Source organism: Stigmatopora argus, chromosome 7 (assembly GCF_051989625.1).
Source record: "Stigmatopora argus isolate UIUO_Sarg chromosome 7, RoL_Sarg_1.0, whole genome shotgun sequence".
Taxonomy (NCBI): Eukaryota; Metazoa; Chordata; class Actinopteri; order Syngnathiformes; family Syngnathidae; genus Stigmatopora; species Stigmatopora argus.
Window position 1 is genome coordinate 17,790,518 of NC_135393.1, and position 22,337 is coordinate 17,812,854.

The 22,337-nt window shown below is 38.9% G+C and overlaps 2 protein-coding genes and 2 long non-coding RNA genes across 15 annotated transcripts in view; 1 reads left to right on the top strand and 3 right to left on the bottom strand.

Annotated features, from left to right (window-relative positions):
- The window catches only part of inpp4b (inositol polyphosphate-4-phosphatase type II B), a 142,709-nt gene that overhangs the window by 36,237 nt on the left and 84,135 nt on the right, over window positions 1-22,337 (top strand). For all 11 annotated transcript variants that reach the window (XM_077605746.1, XM_077605740.1, XM_077605735.1 and 8 more), the window contains one exon: window positions 2,214-2,330. In XM_077605746.1, the coding sequence (XP_077461872.1) occupies window positions 2,214-2,330 (117 nt within the window). The remainder of the gene's footprint in view (window positions 1-2,213; window positions 2,331-22,337) is intronic.
- Window positions 7,180-10,105, bottom strand: LOC144077769 (CD59 glycoprotein-like). Of its 2 annotated transcripts, XR_013301087.1 has the most exons (4): window positions 10,037-10,105; window positions 9,230-9,328; window positions 8,897-9,078; window positions 7,180-7,283 (listed from the first exon to the last, which is right to left on the bottom strand). XR_013301087.1 is itself a non-coding variant. In XM_077605755.1 (3 exons), the coding sequence occupies exons 1-3, from the start codon at window positions 10,083-10,085 to the stop codon at window positions 8,972-8,974; spliced, it is 255 nt and encodes an 84-aa protein (XP_077461881.1). In that variant the 5' UTR covers window positions 10,086-10,105; the 3' UTR covers window positions 8,612-8,971. The 2 variants fall into 2 exon arrangements, 1 of the variants encoding a protein (XP_077461881.1); XM_077605755.1 differs by lacking the exon at window positions 7,180-7,283 and having other exon boundaries at window positions 8,612-9,078.
- On the bottom strand, window positions 12,024-13,480 carry LOC144077771 (uncharacterized). The gene is made up of 3 exons (XR_013301090.1): window positions 13,429-13,480; window positions 12,470-12,577; window positions 12,024-12,391 (listed from the first exon to the last, which is right to left on the bottom strand). It is a non-coding gene; the product is annotated as an uncharacterized LOC144077771 (long non-coding RNA).
- On the bottom strand, window positions 15,914-17,297 carry LOC144077768 (uncharacterized). Its single transcript, XR_013301086.1, has 3 exons — window positions 17,177-17,297; window positions 16,228-16,329; window positions 15,914-16,151 (listed from the first exon to the last, which is right to left on the bottom strand). It is a non-coding gene; the product is annotated as an uncharacterized LOC144077768 (long non-coding RNA).

A 22,337-nucleotide genomic window follows, 5' to 3' on the forward strand; every position in this document is an offset into this window, starting at 1 on the left:
AGATATCGCATTGCAAAATTATGCCATCTAATACATTTTGCATTTGTGCTTGTTTGAGTGACAGTTCAACATGGATCATCGTAGATGTAGAATATTCCTCACTATTAGTCATTTAAATCTGTTGAAAAACAATAATACTCCTGTACCACTGTAGACACGAATTACAGCAGTTTTTTGGTGTGTATTGTTTAGACATTTTGGATGTATTAGAGTCATTTCAAGTACTTTAGTGTTTATACTTGATTTCCTCTTCCTTTGCCGACAGTTCTCTGGGGAACTTTGAGGGACTTTTCTAAGGACTGCTATTCAGACAGACTGGCAGACCAATCCAATTGGAAGTCTGGTCACACCCTCTAATACAACAACAAAAATAAATAAATCAAATGATTTCAAAAACATCAAAAAGTAGACGAACTTAGTCAGTATTTCATGTTGTCAGTCAGAGGCGGGTCTAGCTAATTTTGCGCCCATGGGCAATCAACACTCACCGCGCCCCCCAAACAAAAATAAAATACATTCATTTATAGTTTATACATGCTTAAATACAACCATATCTTTCATAAAATTTTGGAATTTTTGGGGGGACCCAATAGGAGAGTACAAATGCCAATATAATTTGTTACCGTATGAAAAAATAATGATTGCCCAACTTTAGACCAATTGCAGTGACACTTGACTGACGCTAGGGGGACAAAATCCCCCCTTCCCCTTTCAAATTCAGCCACGTAGCAGACGGTCCATGCTAATACATGGACATGGAAATGACAGAAAATAGTCTAGGTGTCAAAGTGGCGGCCTGGGGGCCAAAACTGGCCCACCGCATCATTTAGTGTGGCCCGGGAAAGTAAATCATGAGAGCTGACTTTATGTTTTAGGATCAAATTCAAATGAAGAGTATATATGTATATTAAATTTCCTGGTTTTCCCCCTTTTAAATCAATAATTGTAATTTGTAATCATTTTTTTCCATGTTTTTAGTTCAAAAATCATTTTGTAAAATCTAAATATATATTTAAAAAAGCTAAAATAAACATTGTTTTAGATCTATAAAAAACTGAATATTCAGGGCTTTTAATCCAGTTCTTTTAATCCATTTATAAAAAAATATATCTAAATATTATATCTAAAATAGTCCGGCCCACGTGAAATCTAGTTGATGTTAACGCGGCCCGCGAACCAACCCGAGTCTGACACCCTTGGTCTAGACAAAAAAAAATGGGGGTGGCATCTGGTGCGCCCATTTTATAGACTGCACCCCAGGCAGTCGCTCACGTTGCCCATAGTAAAAACAGGACCTGCCATCAGCAGAACATTGTCTGAACTTCACTTTGCAGTGAGCAATTGATTAAACAATCTAGCGTTTGGAAGCCCTTCAAGGCGCCGTAGATCAACAACAGCGAGAGAGCGGCGTAGGCACGCGCTGACATTTACTGTATGTCGACATTTCCATTTATTTCTTCAATCCGTTGAGGTTGGCGTGAGCGGGTCAGGAGATGTTCAAACATTTCTTGACAAGTTTTAATGGATTCAGTCTCGGCTCTGCCAGACACGGACGGCTCTGGACTTTGGCGTTATTAGCCTGAGATACGAGGTCCGGAAGGAGAAGGGAACAAAATGTATTTAAATACAGTAATACCTCCACATACAAGTGCAAAGATCTCTACGAGCACTGGGCGGAGCGTTGCATTTTTTTCTTTTTTTTTTTGGCTTTTAAGCGCAAAATAATCGAAAAATATGAATAGTGTACGGGTGACTGAGTTCGGCAATACGTATGGAGAAGCAAGAAGTTCGCGTTGGAATACTTTATGTATTTTTTTCAACAATATACGTCAGGATTAGTTGTTTTTCACCCTTAATTATTGCCATTGAAAGCTATAGGCATCAAATTAATTTGTAAAGGCTGCCACTGAGTGATTCTGTTTTACTGGCATAGATGTCCAATCCATTTTTATTGAAGAGTTGGCAGCGATTTAATGATTGTTGGCTGCCCTCCCAAATTTCAGGTCAATTTCTATTGCTATCAAGGTGCTTCCTCTTGATCTGGCGGCATTCCTTTTTATATTTTTGGTCATTTCCTGGCCACGTTTTGTTAATTTTGAGCAATTCCCAGTCACTTCCTTTCATATATTTTTTTCTTTTGGCTTCCTGCCTCCTCATTAACATGTTTCCCTCTCGGGCAGAATTCTCACCCAAGTATGTTTTGGTTCCGACAGGCGAGCAAAGACCCGTGCTTTCTGACCGGGGTGACCTTCCCCTCGGACCGTCCCGCTACTCCAGAAACGGTCGTCAAACTGACGGTGTACGATGTCAAGGACAAGCGGCAGGAAGCTGTAAGTCTCTTGTTTTTATTCTAAACAGTGAATGTGAAAGTCCCACCCCCCTGCCCAACTGCAATGTGAATGCCCCCAAAAAGTTAACTTTTCACTGAAGAATCAAGTAGAAAAATTGCCCTTATTTTTATTGTACCCTGCATATCATAAGTCCCACACCCCTGGCCAACTGCAATGTGAAAGCCCCAAAAAGTTAACTTTACACCATAACGCCAGAATTAAGTAGAAAAATTGCCCCGATTTCTAATGTACAGTACATATAAAAAGTCTACACACCCCTGCTCTGCAATGAGAATGCCCCCAAAAGTTAACTTTTCACTATAATGTTAAATCAAGTAGAAAATTGCCCTTATTTTTGATTGTACAGTACATATAAAAAGTCTACACACCCCTGCCCAACTGAAATGGAAATGCCCAAAAAGTTAGCTTTTCACCATAACGCCAGAATGAAGTAGAAAAATTGCCCCGATTTTTAATGTACAGTACATATAAAAAGTCTACACACCCCTGCTCATCTGCAATGAGATTGCCCCCAAAAAGTATTACATTAAGTAGAAAAATTGCCCATATTTTGTTTTTTTTACAGTGAGTATCAATAGTCTACACACCCCTGCTCATCTGCAAATAGAATCCCAAAAAGTTAACTTTTCACTATGTCAGAATCAAGTAGAAAAATTGCCTTATTTTTTTTGTACGGTGAGTATCAAAAGTCTAAACACCCCTATTCATCTGCCTAGTTTTTGTGATGTGCAAAAATGTGACTTAGAACAATCATTTTAAAGATTTGCGTACATTTTAACCACACCCCCTTTATTTTTATTTTTTTTAATTTGGCAATTTTCAAAGTTATTTTTAAAATGTTCCATCTGACGCGAGCCGGCTGCGCGTCGTCGATATAAATGTAGCGTCTCCGTCGCTCCCCGGGCGCCGCCATCTTAATTTGCCATAAGTTACAATGAAACATTTATGAGCTTTATGGTGAATAAGGACTCCATTAGAGGACGGCGTAGCCGAATCCATCACGTTTAGGCCTGGTGGAATACATCTTGTACATTTTGCTTGTTGTTGATGTTGTAGAATTTCATGTTGCACATGCAGACTTTTTCCGGCCTAAAAAAATACTTATGTCTATCCGACCGTGTCCCATTTTCATTACGAGATAAGAAAAACAATTGACTCAGTGGAGCGTTAAAATGTGCTCTTGTTAAATAACGTCGGGTCAATTGGGGAAACTGCTGGGATTAAAAAAAAAGAAAAAAGAAAAAGAGGTAAAGCGCATTTTGACAATCTACGTAAGCATTATCCTAAGTCTACTCGGATAAAACTTCCGCAACTGTTTGCTAATGAGACTTCAAGTCCTTTCACAGATGTTTATTACTCATGAACATAGAACTAAAGTCCAAATATACAAAATAATATATATATATTAAACATTGTACAGAGTTAGCATTGCTACATTAAAGCTAATGGTGAAAAACATTGCGCTAAACCACGTTGGCTTGCTATGAAACAATAGCTATGTTATGTTTGGGTTTGGTTTATTTAATAAGCACATATTAATGAACATATTTATATTTACTTTTGTCACTAAATTTATAGGGGGATTTTTCGATGTCTGGGCTACATTAACCGCTATATTCGAGGGATTACTGTATATGAAAATATGTAAGATTGTAGCTGAGGGCTAATTTCCATCTTTAGTCCCTCTATATATCTCGCTATATTATTTCATTCATTTTCCGAGTCGCTTATATTCACGAGAGTCACGGGGGGTGCCGGAGCCTATCCCTATAGGCAGTACACACCCCAAATAGGTTGATATCCAATCACAGGGCACAAGGAGACACTTTTTTCGTGTTCGACTAGCCTAGCATGCATGTTTTTGTGTTGCGAGTACCCGGAAAAAACCCACGAGAACATCCAAACTACGCATAGGAACTCACAAGGGATTGAAACTTCTTCTCCGAACTGCGAGGTGCGGTCTAATCTCATCTGTATTTCATATTTTAATAGATGTAGCCTGGAAATAATGCAATCCGTCCAAAGTGACATAGACATGATGTGCTATAGATTTAATAAAGCGCTCTTTGTACATTGAAAATGAACCGAACCAATCCAAACCCGCACAGCAGGCGCGTTCCTCAAGGAGAATCGTTTCACACACCGCTCCATACGTATTCATCAATGCCAATGACCCATTTGCACAGTGGAAATAAATAATAAACGCCACCTTGCCTCTTCAACGCAAACAGAATAAATCCAACTAATCCCCAATTTATGGGCGCCCAAATTAGAAACGTTGCATTAGTCAATGAAACGAAAGATCAATCGCCATCAATGGCGCCGGATGTTTTACGCGCTCGCTTTGTACGGTCGGGTGGAACCCTTTGGTCTCTTGCCAAACTTTTCTCCCTAACAAAAGCGGAATGGCGTATTCATTAGGTACTATTGAATATTTATGGGGAGCGACACTCCAGCCCGTGTTGTTTCTTTACCTCCTTCCTGTGCGCCTGTCTTATCCGCCGCTGCCAGCCTCCACCGGAGGCGCCGCTATATATAACGGGAGGCCAGGTAACTCCACGTGGCGCCCTCGCGGGTGTTCCTTTTTTAAAAAAAAAAATCCTCCAGCCAGCCACTAGCCAATGGCAGGTTACAATAAGACAAACAACCAATCACTCATGCCTAGCAACAAATTAGTGTTTCATTTAATTAGCATGGAACTTTTGGCAATTTGGGAGGAAACACGAAAGCAGCTGAATTATTGGGACAGAACTTTTGATGCCGAATAACAATTCAAGTGTTGGAAATTCAAATTCATAGTCCGCTTGGCTTATTTTGACTTCCATAGAAGTGCGGCCGATACCACATTTCAAATGTCAATTTCACTGTTGACCAGTTTCGTTTAATTGCAACTTTCAAAATCAAAAATCCGCTTAATCATGCACCTCCAAGTGGCACTTTAAACCCACAGGGGGAAAAAACCCTCAAAGCATGCATCAATCATTCAACAACTTCCTGGAAACTACCAGAAAAATCCAGACACCTAAACACAGCCCCCCTTCCCTTTCTATATTTTTCCCCTTAACCGCATTAGCCCCGTCATTTTAAAATAATCCCCATATTTCATGCGCTTCAGATTGTCACCATCTAGAGCACAGGTGTCAAAGTGGCGGCCCTGGGGCGAAATCTGGCCCACCGCATCATTTTGTGCGGCCCGAGAAAGTAAATCATGAGTGCCGACTTTCTGTTTTAGGATCAAATTCAAATGAAGATTATAGATGTATATTACATTTCCTGATTTTCCCCCTTTTAAATCAATAATTGTAATTTTTAATCCATTTTTTCTGTGTTTTTAGTTCAAAAATCATTTTTTTAAATCTAAACATATATATAAAAAACCCTGATTTTCCTATTAAATCAATATTTTTTTGATTTTTGTGTTTTTAGTTCAAAAGGCATTTGTTCAAATCTAAAGATATCTAAAAGTATTTTGTTTTCCACTTTAACATTGAACATTAATAAAAAATATACATATTTCCTTTTGAAATGAAAAAACAAATGAATAATATATGTTTTCCCTAACTAAGAAATAAGGCTCAAATAAATGTTTTAGATTTATAAAAAAAAACTGAATACTTAGTGCTTTTCATCCATTTTTTTTAAATCCGATTTTAAAAAAATATCTAAATATTAGGATATCAAAAATGGTCCGGCCCACAAATAATCAAGTTGACATTAATGCGGCTCGCAAACCAACCCGAGTTTGACACCCTTGGTCTAGACTAGAGCGTCAACCGTGCGGCCCATGCGGGTGTAAAGGCGAGGTTACTTTAGGTCAGCCATTGGCGGGGCGGGTTCACCATGACAAGATGTCCAAGGAGGAAAGGGGGAAGGTCCTTTCAGATTAAAAGCATATATAAGTGATTATTTTGCAGGTGCTAACAGACATAAGGATGAAAAGATGGCTAAAAACAGATTATTTACTTTGAGACTGGATTTTGTGCAGGCTTTTTTGGGTTGTTTTTCGACAAAATTATGCAAAGTAGGGCTGTCAAGAATGATTATTTTGGTAGGCAATTAAATAAACACTGACTATTTTGGGCCATGATTGGACTAATCCGCTCATAGTTATTTACTCTGGGCTTTACACTTTAGCTAGAACTCGGAAAAGTTGGATTATGAATATTAGGTTGCTAGTTATATCGCTTTGAAAAGCAAAAGATGTCTGAAAATAATTAGTTTTGATTAATTATAAAGATAATAATTTGCTTCAGTTAAGGATTGCAGGAATCAGAAAAGTTATGGAAAAAAATCATAAGAGAATATAAACTGCTTTCCATTTATATATATTTTTGGAATAAAATTAATAAAGCAAATTAATAAAGTGGAAAACGTTTCCTCACGTTGTAATTCTAACTCCAGAAGTTGGATTGTAAATATTGTGTAATTATTTTGAATGCGGTACCAAAAAAGTGTCAAGTCGCCGCCCTTCCCACGTAGACAGTTTAGCCTTTGATCCCAATTGCCAAAGTAGGAAGTGCGTGTCAAACTAATGGAAGTCAGCCTTCCCCGTTTCACTCTGCTTGTTTTGGGGTGGGTAGCAGACGTCTCAGCGAGTCCGTTTGATCATCCGGCATCGTTTCAGAGTCGCGCTTCCCAATTACAAACCGCTGAAGTATGGAAATAGCGGCGTCAGTTAATCCCGCCCCGTCAATAACGCTGACACGGGAAGGGCGGCGGGCGGCTTGACACTTTTTTGGCACCGCCGCCCTCTCGGATTGGGCGCCGGGGATTTTTTATTTATTTATTTTACACAAAAATGGCCAAAATATCCATTCTAGTATTGACAGTTGAAACATAGTACGTGTCATGAAGGCTTCAAATACTATCAATCTTCCATAGTTTACTTCGCCAGTCTTTTCCAAAGTACTAGTACTGCATTTTGGATCCCAACTACAAAACAACAAAAAATAAGAAATGTTTATTTTTCAGTACACTTTAATGATAGAAAATTAAAATATTGAAAGTTTTCGTTTTCCCTCGCTGTTTTAACTTACCGTGACGATTCATTTCGAAATGCAATCATATTCTAAATAAGTTTTGCATTTTGCATCTTGTCAAAACGGTCTTTTATTTTGAATGTAGCGTGCTCACTTCCTTCTCATCAGTTCTTTCAAGTAGTGAAGTGTTAGCGTGTTAGCTAAAACAAAACTTGAGGAATAGTGTATTTGCTGTTTGTGTTTTTTATTTCAATCAATCTTTTTTCTGAATCGCTTAACCTCACAAGGGTTGCCGGGGGGTGCTGGAGCCTATCCTAGCCAATTGTTTGCCAGCCAATCACAGTCCACAAGGAGACAAAGGACAACCAATCACAGCTAGGGGCTATTACGAATTTTTAAATTAGCTTACCATGCATGTTTTTGGGATGTGGGAGGAAACCGGAGTACCCGAAGAAAACCCACTCAACCTGCAAACGCCACACAGTGAGGAGACCTGGGATCAAACCCTCGACCCCAAAACTGCGAGGCCGACGCCCAAACCACTCCTTCACCGGGCCACTGCACTACTATATATCATTTTAAAACCTAATATTGACCACAAACAACCAATTTTGGGCCAATTAAAGCAACAGACATGATTTGATTGAGAAAAAAATGAGTTTTCAGCTGCCTGTATTGACTTCTCTCCTGAAAAAGAGGTTAAGGCGAACTTTCCCCCTCCTATTACAACCCAGACTTTTACATTTTTTTTCACGGAGAAGAGGCGCTTGAGGAAAATCCCCCTTTCTGCTCGGCTTCCTGTGGCTTTGTGCAACGTAATGCTTTTCTCCGAGAGACCGGTGGAAAGTGCTGACACGGTTTGTTCTGACGCCTGTTAGGAGCCTTACTTTCTATCGCTAACTGCACATGTCAAATGGAGTTTTCACTTCCTAATTCCAGCTCCCCTTAAACTGATATCCTTGAATAATTACCGGGGGAAAATTGGATAACTTTGTACTCTCTCGCGAATGTCGCTTTGTATGTTCGCGCTTAAGATGAATCGAGAACGACAACACAAATTGATAGAACTTTTAGGCTATGTTTGTAACTCGAAACGGAAAAAGGGGAATACAGTTTAAGGTCATAAAAGAGGAATTTTGTGATCACCCAAGAGACATTTTGAGGTCATGAGGTCAAAGGTCACAGGGGTCATAAAGGTTTGTGTTCACGATACTTCAAGGACGGGCGGTAAAAGGATAACTAGCAATTTTTCGGGGTATATTTGTTTGTGAGTGACTTTATTCTCCTGATAATATAATATAGCTCATATTAAGGTTTTTCACAAAATGAAGAGATCAAATTTTTGGGGGCTCGTAAGGTCAAAGGTCAAAAATCATATTTTGAAAATTGGGATTTAATGGAGTAACTTTATTCTCCTGATAATGTGATATAGCTCATATTAAGGTTTTTCACAAAATGAAGGAAGAGATCCAATTTTTGGGGGCTTGTAAGGTCAAAGGTCAAAAATCATTTTGTGAAAATTGGGATTAAATGGAGTGACTTTATTTTCATGATAATGTAATATACCTCATATTAAGGCTTTTTCACCAAATGAAGGAAAACAATTTGAATGGAGCCATCGTCCTTCCACGTTCTTGCGATTTAGATGGTGTTGCAGAGGTCAGTGTTGCAGCACTTTCCGTTGGCAAATCTGTTGCGGAAAAGTAATGGGCACATGCTTTCGCGTACGCAACGTTGTACAAGAAATCCTGGGAAAAAAAGAAAGACATTTGAAAAAAGAAAGACATTTGAAACATGGTGGAGACGCTTGTATTTTGGGGTTGCTTTGCTTCAACTGCTACTGGCGGTCTTCAATCTACATGTTTCGTCATGACCAAATCAAACGCCACGAAAACTCACCGCCAAAAAGTTTCTTGGCTCCGCACATTTCCCCCTCGTCACACGTTTGCTCATTGGTGCAGGAACGGAAAAAACACCTGTAGCATTTGAGAGCGTCACCTGAGGAAAAGTTCAACTCCAGTTAGCATATTACACTTGTGTTTTACCCATAATATTGAATCCTAGATGTCTAAATTGACATTTAACTCTTTCAGTGATGATGCTCAACGTCCAAAAGCAGCCAAAGATGTGACAAATTAATCTAGAGCGTACATAAAAATAGTGCTGATGAAAAAAAATGTAAATATTCAAAATTACAGCTACAAATGCGAAACACTAGAAAGCTAAAAATAGAATATCATTTAGAAACATACATGTATGTAAACTATTTTTGATGAATGAAAAAGGAAGATATATTAGTAAATTCCTGCTTTTTATTTAGTTTATATTTCTTTATTTTTTGAAGATCTTCATTTTTTTTAAATAGATAATTTCTCTTATTTTTAATTTTAAATTATTTTTATAAAAGGGCAACACACTATAAAGCCAAAAATAGAATATTTTTATTTATTTTATCTTTATTTCTTTTTTTTTGTTGAAAATGTTCATTTTTATTTTATTGGTAAATTCCCTTTGAACTATTTTTTTCTTAAAAAAAAACAACATTTTTTTTTATTTTTTCCTTTTGTGATTGTTTTGATGTACTTATATATTGTAAGAAATTTCATTTTACATGACCACCTTTTTTGTTTTTAAAGCATTTTACCCAATATCGTCTTTAGTCTAAAGATTATCTTCATATGGAGACACAAAAAAATGTAGACTCACCAGCTGTCACCAACAGGGCGAGACTTAAAACCAAGTACAAGCACTTCATAGCTTCGTCTCGTCCGCTTCGATTCCGTCCCTCAAATGATCACTTGTTGAATCTTTTATGTACCCAATATTGCTTTGAACTCACCGTATTTACCCACTCTTTTTACAGTCAAATAAGTTCACCTCCAAACTTCTTTGATGCGCAAAATTATCCGGCCGGCATAGAGGGAAGTCAAATATTTACAATTCTGCATAGTCACAAGATATAAAAATGTTTTGACGTTCTATTTTTTAAGGAAATTAATAAATGTTTCTCTCATTCAATGAAACAATCATGCAGTACCACACCTCTGAAATATATTTATATATAAAGTGGGGTAAATAAATGTTTAGTCAACCACCAAATTAGAGTGGGAAAATAAGTATTTGGTCACCTACAAACAAGCAAGATTTCTGGCTGTCAAAGAGGTCTAACTTCTTCTAACAAGGTCTCCACTCGTACCTGTATTAATAGCATCTGTTTTAACTCATCGGTATAAAAGACAACTGTCCACAGTGTTTCACACTCTAAACTCCACTATGGCCAAGACCAAAGAGCTGTCGAAGGACACCAGAGACAAAATTGTAGACCTGCACCAGGCTGGGAAGACTGAATCTGCATCAGGTAAAATGCTTGGTGTCAAGAAATCAACTGTGGGAGCAATTATTAGAAAATGGAAGACATACAAGACCAAGATCTCCATGCAAAATAATAACAATAATGGTGAGCAAAAATCCCAGAACCACACGGGGGGACCTAGTGAATGACCTACAGAGAGCTGGAACCACAGTAACAATCAGTAACACAAACATCATGCGTTGGGGCTGTTTTTCTGCAAAAAGACCAGGACCAGGGACCAGAGATTTTGAGTGAAAATCTCATTCCGTCAGCAAGGTAATTGAAGATGAGATGTGGCTGGGTCTTTCTGCATGACAATGATCCCAAACACACAGCAAGGGCAACAAAGGAGTTGCTTCGTAAGAAGCATTTCAGGGTCCTGGAGTGGCCTAGCCAGTCTCCAGATCTCAACCCCATATAAAATCTGTGGAGGGAGTAGAAAGTCCGTGTTGCCCAATGACACCCCCAAAACATCACTGCTCAAGAGGAGATCTGCAACAGTGTCTGAAAAGCTTGTGAAGAGTTACAGAAAACGTTTGGCCTCCGTTATTGCCAACAAAGGGTACATAACAAAGTATTGAGATGAACTTTTGGTATTGACTAAATACTTATTTTCCACTGTAATTTGGAAATAGATTATTTAAAAATCAAAAAATGCGATCTGTTTTTTTTCCACATTCTTTCTCATGGTTGAGGTCTACCCATGTTGACAATTACAGGCCTCTCTAATCTTTCCAAGTAGGAGATTGTGCTCAATTGGTGGTTGACTAAATACGTATTTGCCCCATTGTATGTATGTATGTATTGTTAAAAAAATACTGTAACTAGTTAGGCAGTTCATTTTCGGGTTCGATTACCCGGTGCGTTCCGACTTTTCTGTGTGCTGTTTGCATATTCTCCTCATGCCAGCGTGGCCTTTCTCCGGGTACTTCGCTTTTTCCTCCCACAACATGCATGCTAAGCTAATTGATAACTCGAAAGGGTCCTGAAGTTTGGGTGTGCGTGAATGGTTGTTTATCCCACTCTGCCCTGTGATTGGCCAGCAGCCAATTCAGGGTGTCGTCTTATCGGAGTCCCATTTTGAACAGCACAATGCAATAAACACCCTAAATTATATTTTTAAATTATTTTTTTTAACCCTTACATGTCCACTCATTTAACTCGTCGGCTGCCATTGACGGCGCGAGGCGTCCAATCCATTTGAGAGGAAGAGAACGAACAAACGAATGAGTTCTATGTATATGCAAGTTAGAAAATAGTTTAAATATGAATATACAATGAGATAAGAAACAGGCATGATTTCAGTGTTTATTTAACACAATGATGTCATAAGAAATCATGGAAAATAGCATCAACAGAGGAAGTAGGTGAGCTTAAGTGGGGGAAAAAAATGGAATCCGTCACCCAATCCCAGTATTAATCAGCATAAAAATTAAACTCAACAAAATTCCAAATGATTATACTACAAGCCAAAGCATCTGAAAGAAAAATCACCCCCCAAAAAACATCATTTGGAACTCATTTGCAAACCATTAGATGATTTGAATTCCGTGCCCAGTCGTCCTCCTTCCATGTGCTTTTATTTTTTTTTTAAACGCCATTGCAGAGATCCGTCCCGCAGCACTTGGTTCCGGTGCCGCCTTTTGCAATATATTGATTGCACCTGCTTGCCTTAATGCAACGTTGTCTAAATTTCTTTCCGGATTTTCCTGCAAGACAGTCAAATGGGAATCTTAAAATTTCGTCCTACGAGGACGCGTCAGGCACGACGACAAGATCCAACTTACTAATCTTGATACCGCACATTTTGTTTTTTCCTTTACAAGTTTTCTCCGGACAATTAGGACTGCCCGTGGCGGTCCACTCCGAGCAGTGGTAGCATTGCAGAGTTTCGGCTGTGGATTTGAAGGGGAAAACTTTATTTAGGATGACGTTAGAGCTGGGCGATATGACAAAAAATGGTTATCACGATTAAAAAAAAAAATACCAGGCGATATCGATAACTATCACGTCTTTTTTTGTTTCAAATTTGACACTTCAAACTTCTGTGATTAAGTCAATAAATTACTTTCCTCCTTATTTAAATAGCAATGTATGCTAATGCTTATTTTGGCCGTGTTATTGTCCTTTTGCATTCATGCTCCGTGTTAGCCTCTATTTCTAGCATGCTAAAAACACTTTTCCTCGTCGTCCTCTTCTTCTCCTGAGCTTTGGTCTGGAATTAGCGTTCATCTCGCAGCAGCGCCCCTGTTCTATATAGTGGCCGGGTGGTGTAATTACCTTTTTAAAATGATCACATTTTTACAAAAATGTTTTTCATATTATCGTTGACAAAAATTATTTCACCATCATCATCGTTATCAAGGGTCGTGGGGGGTGCTGTAGGCTATCCCGGCTAACTACCGGACACCCTGAATTGGTCGGCAGCCAATCGCAGAGCACAATCAGACCAATGACCAATCATAGCTAGGGTCATGCAATTTAGAGTGTTCAAGCAGCTAGCCTAGCCTAGCATTCACATTTTGGGGATGTGGGAGGAAGGGTATTATTAAAAAAAAATAATAATAATAATTCTATGTATTTTAAAAAAACAACAACAGCATAGTATCAGTACAGTATTGGCTTAGGCCGATCCTGCACAATAATCTTAGTATAAATCCGCTTTTAATTTCAAAAACGAACAAATCGGATCGTTTTTGTCTTCTCATGAAGCCTGAAAAATCAAGACTAATAAATGGAAACTCACCGACTGTAAGCAACAGTGCGAGGCTCACAACCAAGACCAACCAATTCATTTTCTTCGGCGCATCCGATGATGACTCTCTTCAAAACGATCCTTCTTTTATAGATGACTTATCCCTTTGAACCCATCGTGTTAACATGCTCTTCTCTTATCCAAATATCTGCCTAAATATTTAGCAGCAAATTCCTTTGATATGTTAAACCAACCGAATAGAATCGTGACAGGTTAACTATTTACAATTGCATATATTAATGTTTGATGATGGGTTCTTTTCAACTTTTATTGATTCAGGAAAATTTGAAATCATTTGCACGCCCGGCGCCAAAATGGCTGCAGACAGAAGAAAAAAAATAAAAGCAAGTTAACTCAATGAGGGCCTTTGACAGCGATTGAAGTCCAAATTATTTAACACCAATGCCTGAATTTACATTTAATAAATATCCATAACTGGGGTGTCCCGATCGCATATTTTTTATCACTTATTGAGTCACCTGAATTGCCGGATTTGTCGATCCGATATCTTGCAAATGATTAAATTGGGAAAAATAGCACATGCAAATGTATTTTATCTCAATTTGAAGAAAGATATCCATCACTAAAGCCATTTTTAGATAAATCAATTTATTTTGCAAATGTGCGGCTCGAACAAATGACGTTCAAATGTTTGCTTCACGTAAATAAACTTTCATTAAAAATAGTCAAAAGTCATAATTTGAGCTCTCTTGATTATCATCTTGAACACAAGTTAAATACAAATATAGTACAAAATGTCTATTTTTTTTCCAATATACTTCTAGATTTTATTTAAAAATGATACAATGGGATAAATTGTCCTCTGTTGAATTTAAGTTTCTTGCCTTTTATATTGCCGTTTCATATTTTAATGCTTCCGCGAAGTGTAAATATAAACATAATATAGTACTGCATATGTATTATATTATTTATTTTTTTGCAATAGACCGCAGATTTTTTTTTGTTGCTGTTTGTAGCCTTGAACTCTTTCACTGCCATTAACGGTTATAAACACACAATTATTTCATTTGTATAGGCTAGCAGGGGGAAAAAAAAAAAATCATTTTTCACTGCCAGTTTTATTACATTTCTGAACGTTTCCACCAAGGATTGACAGAAATTCAAGACATTCTTGGTCAAATTCCGTTGCAGAGATCCGTCGAACAGCACTTTGATCCCAAGGCGTAGTTGGCGTACTTTTCTTGGCATTCCTCTGCGGTCAGGCAACGTTGGTCAAAGAATACTGCGAGAACATGGCGAAAAATTTGGGATTTTTGTACATCACTTACATAGACTAGGCCAAACGTGGCCCTCGGGACATTGTTCCTGGCCGTAATTTGGCGGATGTCGACAGCCAGGGTTCTTAGGACACTTGTAACATGTCAGAGCGTCACCTGAGAGCATTTTGGGATGGAAAATTCATGATCTCACAGGATTAAGTTAAGATCTTATACGATACCTGTCAATTTATACCTTTTTTTGGATCACTTCAAATTGTGTTAGTTATGTGTTACTTAGTTAATAGATGGCGAATTAGAAGAAATAAAACCTTTTTTTTCCAATCCAATATCCTGTTTTTGGTGTTTTTTCAGAGGGTTGGAACAAATTAATTTTCTTTTTAGTTCATTTCAATGGGAAACGTCCGCTCGAGTTACGAAAAGCCCGACATACGATCTCAGTCTCGGAACGGATTAAGATCGTATGTCGAGATACCACTGTACATGTAGATGTATATTTCAGCAACACGCTTATTCATTCATTTACTTATTTATTACCTATTTATTTATGTCTTAAATGTCTTTGCTGTGTCTGTATTCGCACCCTCTTGCCACTGTGACAGTGAAATTTCCCGAATACGAGATGAATTAAGTTATCTAATCTAAAAGTCCAATCGTGTGGCATTTTTCGTCCGTGCACTCCAAATTTAACGTTTGCCGTGAGTTGTTATGCGACGAATAATAATTGATTAATCGAGTTATTTGATAAGAAATATTGCAGTTTTTTTAAAAATTTTATTTTTTTTATTTTTTATTTTTTATATTACACCGTTACGATCATTAGTTTCTAATGAGAAGTCATTGTGTCTAAATCTGTTACTGTCCAATACAGCAAAATTTCAAACATAATTTCTCATTTACTTGTACGATCTTAATGATACATCACTTTATTATCAAGGGGGAAAATCTTTTTGCTCCAAATTTTTGGTTGATTGAAATTTGTGTATCAAATATGACACATAGTTTTTATCAGGGAAGAAAAACTAACGCTGCTCAAAATTCCATGATGAGATTGGACCTAAATAAAAATAATCTAATGGTGTATTTTGTATTTTATTTTTATCCTTCGACTTGCACCAAAATTGGTTTTACGCCGCATCTCGGGACCGGATCCACGTGGTAACCCGAGGACTCTGGCGTCGTTCTCAAAAAAGTTTTACATTCACCACTGAATGAAATAAAGACAGTCCATTTTTTTTTAAATTTTAATTTTAATGCTTTCATTCAACAAAGCGAGAAGGAAGATGATTTAAATCCCAAGCCCAGGCGCCTTCCTCACGTGCGCTTTTCCCACATTTTAAGTGTCTTGGGTAACGGTAAAGGTGTTGCATAGGTCTGTTTGGCAGCACGCCGTCAAGGGGTTGTCGTCCGAAGTGACCTCGTCGCAGGTGGCTTTATCTGCGCAACCTTGTTCGAAGTACATTTCGCCGTCATCGACTGCAAGACGTAGAAAGAACAGTTCTACTTGACAGGCCGTCCTGGCGTTTTACTTTTCGGCCCGAGGCCAACTTACATGGAGTGATGTCGGCGAAGCAGCTGTCCTCAGCGGCGTCGCAGATTTTTTCGGCGCCGCAATTTCCGTCGCCACTGCACAGGTAGCATTTCAGAGCCTCGCCTGAGAGTTTGGAGGGAGATCATAGAGTTATAGCAATAGGCTGCTCTATTCAGGTCTTTGTAGCGACCCTTGTGAGGATAAGCGGTACAGGATGGGGTACAAATGAAAGAGCCAAGCGTCATTGGAGAAGGATGGTCGGTACCGTCAAAGGCCAAACATGGACTAGAAAAAACAAAAATTGACTTTTTATTTTTTTATTTACTGACTTTTTTTAGCGGAGTCATTAGACGTCCAATCCAATTTGACAGATCAAACAATGGCTGAAATTGACTTTTTTTTTTTAATTTACTGACTTTTTATAGCGGAGTCATTAGACGTCCAATCCAATTTGACGGATCAAACAATGGCTGAAATTGACTTTATATATATATATATATATATATATATATATATATATATATATATATATATATATATATACTGACTTTTTATAGCGGAGTCATTAGACGTCCAATCCAATTTGACGGCTCAAACAATCGCTGAAATTGACTTTTTTTTTTAATTTACTGACTTTTTATAGCGGAGTCATTAGACGTCCAATCCAATTTGACGGCTCAAACAATCGCTGAAATTGACTTTTTTTTTATTTACTGACTTTTTATAGCGGAGTCATTAGACGTCCAATCCAATTCGACCGATCAAACAATCGCTGCTAGTCAAAATGGATTGGACGCCTATTGCCCTCAATGAGTTCGGTAGAAATGATCAAAAAAAGTTAGAACTGTATTTAAAAAATTGAAAAAAAACCTTTAAAATTTAATTGACTATTTCTCTCCCCATCTGACATTTATTGTCTGTTTCTGAAAAATATTTTTGACGGAAAAGGAAGCAAGAAAATGAGACTCACTGGTTCCAATCAGCAGGGCGACGCTCAAAGCCAAAATCAAGCACTTCATTTTGTCGATGTCCGCAGAAGTCTGTCGTCTTCTTGTCTAGTTTGAGGTTCTTCCTTTCGGTGATCTCTTGGTGGAGACACGTCGCTCTTTTATAGTCGGAGAAGTCGTTTTTTTACCCCACCGTGTTTACAGACTCGCCTCTTATCCAAATATGTTCTTACCATGTGCTCAACTGATGATTAGCGTTTGGCAGAGCGACACATCAGCCATTTGCAAATTTGAGATATTCATGTTTTATTTATTCAGGTAAATCATGTGACATTTCTGCGTCTGAGTGTCTCCCACATTTTCATTTTACAACTTCACTTCTTTCGGCACGTTTTGATCTCCGTACATGACAGTTTATAGGTCCTAACAAATGGAAAGTGTTATTTTTGTGTGACCTTGGTGACCCAAAACGTGACCCGCAAAAAAACCTCACTTCAGTTAACTCTCTAGCTACAATCAGCAGGGTGACGCCCAAAAAAAGCCAAAAGCAAGCACGTGATTGGGTTCTTGACATCACCTGATTCGCTTCCCTCTCTATTCTAATGACTTAAAAGTTAAAGACTCGCCCCTTAACCAAATATGTCATGTGCTCAAATGATTAGCTCAACTATGTATTCACAATTTCACATATTCATGACCCGTTTCCCCCTTTTGTTTATCCAAGAGAATTAAAAATGTCACATGCAGAGCAAATTAATTCATCCGTTAGCTGTAACGCTTATCCTTACTAAGGACACGGGGGTTCCGGAGCCTATCCCAGCCAACTACGGGTACCCTAAATTGTTAGCCTGCCAATCGCAGGGCACAAAGAGTAAGGCAACCATTCACGCTCGCAACTCGGGGCGAGTTAGCATACACTTAGCCTAGCATGAATGTCTTTTGGATGTTGGAGGAAAGCGGAGTATCCGGAGAAAAGCCGCAAAGCATGTGTTAATGTTAGCATAACAGTTTTTCATATACAGTATTTTCTCGCATATATGCCGTATTTGTCACTTAAAAAAATTATGACCGAATCGAGGGCGTGACCGGACGTTTGGTCGAAAGACGTTTGGTCGACCGGACGTTTGGTAGAACGGGCGTTTGGTAGAACGGGCATTTGGTAGAACGGGCGTTTGGTAGAACGGGCGTTTGGTAGAACGGGCATTTGGTAGAACGGGCGTTTGGTAGAACGGGCGTTCGGTATGAAATTCAAGAAAAAAATAAAACCCTATCTTGCATAAAATGTGAAAAAAAACTCACTTGTACCTGACAATGTTCGCTCAGGGCGCCGCCATCTTACCTAGAAGTGACAAACTAGACCGCTACAGACACACTTCCTGGTTGTACTGCTCACGTGACCTTCTTTTTGAATTTGTCTACGTGCAAGTAACACCCCTTCGGAATGTCGAATTATAAATCGATTTATACAGTATTTCAGAAATACCACATGCGATGATTTTTCTTAAAATTTTCTGTTCAAAGTAACAAATTTGTATTCTCTATTCAAACCCTGAAATGGAGGTGAAAATTGTGAATCAAGGGGCGGCTTATACGAGAGAAATTGTCAAATTATAAGATTTTAAGGCAATTTTAAGGCAATTTTAAGGGTGCGGCTTATACGCGGTAGAGGCTAATAGGCGAGAAAATACGGTAATAAAAAAATATAACAGGCTTTTAGTGGTGAGAGTGAGAAAAACAAAAAAAAACAAAAGTCGCCGGCCTACTAAAATATGAAAAAGCACGACTTTTATTACATTTTGGGCCAAAAATGAGATCTAGTTGCCATTAATGTGTCCCACAAACTAAACTGACTTTGACATCCCTATTGAAAGAAATCAGTGTAGCATAAAAAAGAATAAATATCCCCGTTTTTGTTTTATTTGTTTTTCAGCGCGAATGCTAGCTTCGCGTGGGCGTTTCGCTGACTTCCCAGCGGGATTCTCGTAAAGCGGCCGGAGTGCCGGCCCCCCTCGACTGACCAAAGAAAACGTGGCTATGGCTAACGGCTGTTTTTTTTCCCGCATCGCCACAATTTGGCGAAAGCGGCCTTGTAAGCCGCCGCTTCCCGAACTCGCGACGCCCACGCGGGCAACGGAGACGGAGGATCGGTGTGCGCTAACGAGCGCAACCGCTTTTAGTTTGGCGGCGCTTCATCTTGAGAGAAAAGCATTCGTTCGTTGTTCAGGCGCGGATAAGAATGCGGATATCAGTCACCTCGTTTGTCTACTTGAATTGCGGATCAACATATTTCACTGCCATTTTTTAACCAAACAGTTAAGATACAGTATCAGGCCACGCCCATTCTGTTCCCATATTACTTTTCAAACTACATTACTGCATTGCATATACAGTGGTACCTCGACCTACGATCAGCTCTACCTACGACATGCTCGAGGTACAATGACAATTTTGATCGAATAATTTGCCCTAGATACAATCAAAATTTCGAGATGCGACCAAGCCAGGTGGCCATGACATGAGAGGCTGTTTATCATTGTAGCGCACTGTCTTTTTTTGCCACATCTCTTTCGTGTATAACAGATATTTACGAGCACTGAACGATCTATTCAGACAAGTTTCGACCGGGAAACGCACAATGCGCATGCGTGGGCAAAAAGAGGGCTTTCTGGGTAATGAAGTATACTCGTGCACACAACACCGATAGCCAATGGCACCCTTTCTCAGAATAAAACTTCATTAGCCACAATCAATACGTGGGTAGGCTGTTATTCCTTCCTTAGCCTGTTAGCTCCCGCGATCGCTCAGTCAAGACTACTTCTCGTTGGCAAGTGGTTGTGTGTAATCCTATTGTGAGGACATTTGTGTGCATCATTTTCGGAATATTTTGAATGAAATAGTACAACAGTAAACAGCCCATCGATAGCGAACGTGAGGGTGGAGGCGTGGCAAACCGCTAACCAACAGAACGAAGGTAACAAAAGATTAAGACAAAACTAGAATTCAGTTTTGTGTAAAGTTACATTAAACATATGTTTGAGTGTGTCTGTATATATTAATCCAAGTTAATTTAAATTTGTTCCATTTACGATTGCGTGGTGCAAAGTGGCGGCCCGTGGGCCAAATCTGGCCCGCCGCATCATTTTGTGTGGCCCGAGAAAGTAAATCATGAGTGCCGACTTTCTGTTTTAGGATCAAATTCAAATGTAGAGTCTAGATGTATATTACATTTCCTAATTTTCCCCTTTTAAATCAATAATTGTCATTTTTAATCATTTTTTTTGTGTTTTAGTTCAAAAATCATTTTGTAAAATCTAAAAATATATTTAAAAAAAGCTAAAATAAACATTGTTTTAGATCTATGAAAAATGGGATATTCAGGGTTTTTAATCCAATTATAAAAAAAATATCTAAATATTATATCTAAAAAGGTCCGGCCCACATGAAATCAAGTTGACGTTAACGCGGCCCGCGAACCAACCCGAGTCTGACACCCCTGCTCTATGATAATTTTTAATGAACTTCCCTATATCTCATATATTTCTCTCTGCCAACAACCCCCCTTTTCACATGATTGGACATCAAGAAAATACATAACAGCCAATGAAAAAAACGAAACAAGTCTGACACCATCGTCGTATCCAGCATTGACGTGTCTCAGCCACGCCGACTTGCGGGTCTAGCACCCCGCCGGCCATAGGGGAAGTGGTTTACCTCCCTCTCTCTCTCTCTTCTCCCTTCCCTTCCCTTGCCATCCCTTCCCTTCCCTTCCCTTCCCTTCCCTTCGGCCCGAGGCACGAATCGTCGGCTGCTGTCGGGGCTGTTAACCAGCCCTGAGCTGCACCATTGATCTCCGTAATTGTCTCCCACTCTTCAAAGGCAGCCGGGAGTCGGTTTGATCCGAGCTGTTTACTTTCCGAGGCTCCCGTGAACTAGCTTTTTGAAGAAGAGAGCTATCAAGCACTTCAGGCATGAGCGGGCGTATTATCGTACCATTAGTGCGTGTGTGTGTGTGTGTGGGGGGGGGGGTTATATATATGTGAGTCCCAGGCAGGGTGGGTAAACTGGCTGGCAGCACCTTGTGGTTACGCAAGGACAGGGAATTGAGACCTGCGTCCTCCCTTTTATCTGTGGCGATAGAACACAACCCAAAAAATGGCTTCAAAACGAAGGAAATTGCAGCTTTTGGAACAGCGGCATGGTTACAATCAGGACAAATAGGAGAAAAATTGGAGGAGGAGAGTAAAAAAAATATACAGTGGTACCTCGACATACGATCTTAATCCGTTCCGGGACTGAGATCGTATGTCGAGCTTTTCGTAATTCGAGCGGATGTTTCCCATTGAAATGAACTCAAAACAAATTAATTTGTTCCAACCCTCTGAAAAAACACCAAAAACAGGATATTGGATTGGAAAAAATGTTTAATTTCTTCTAATTCGCCATCTATTAATAAAGTAACACAGAACTAGTGGTTTAATAGTCATAAAATGTGTTTAATAAAAGTAAAATTAGGAGGGTAGAGACACGGAGGCGAGGGGGGGAGGTGTTCGGGGGGACTTTATCCACGGCAATGACGCACTCGTAAACGAACAAACAAATTTAAATGAACTTGGATTAATATATACAGACACACTCAAACATACGTTTAATGTAACTACACAAAACTGGATTGTAATTTTGTTTAAATTTTTTTTTTAACCTACGTTCTGGCCGGGTTAGCTGTTTGCCATGCCTCCACCCTCACGTTGTCCAGCTGATCTTAGGTCAAGGTACTTCTGTATGTATTTTTTTTTAATATATTCTCGAGGGGTCGAGGGGTGCTGGAGCTTATTTCAGAGCCAACTACTGGCCTGAATCGGTGGCCAGCCAATCGCAGGGCATATGCATACATGTCATTTTTATTTTTATTTTTTTTAGTTTGCCAGTTTATTTTGTTTGATTTTGGTATGCATTTGTTAATTTCATTGTTTTTGATTGATTTTTTTTTTTGTTGCTTTTATGTATCATTAATTTTTGGGTTTTTAATATATTTATTCAGACCACCTGATGGTGTAGTAGTTCACTTGCTCGCTGGCAGTATAATTGAGTGTGAATGGTCTCTGTGTTCCCTACGACTGACTGGCGACCAGTCTAGGGTGTCTATCGCCCCAAAATCTGCCAACATAGGCTCCAGCAATAAATATT

What these genes read in the sequence shown, in the direction of transcription:
- LOC144077769 (XM_077605755.1), bottom strand. Translation starts at nt 10,085, where the DNA reads ATGAAGTGCTTGTACTTGGTTTTAAGTCTCGCCCTGTTGGTGACAGCT. An exon ending in CGCCCTGTTGGTGACAGCTG is followed by an intron (nt 9,329 to 10,036) that starts GTGAGTCTACAT and finishes ACTTTTCCTCAG; the next exon opens with GTGACGCTCTCAAATGCTAC. An exon ending in AGCCAAGAAACTTTTTGGCG is followed by an intron (nt 9,079 to 9,229) that starts GTGAGTTTTCGT and finishes TTTTTTTCCCAG; the next exon opens with GATTTCTTGTACAACGTTGC.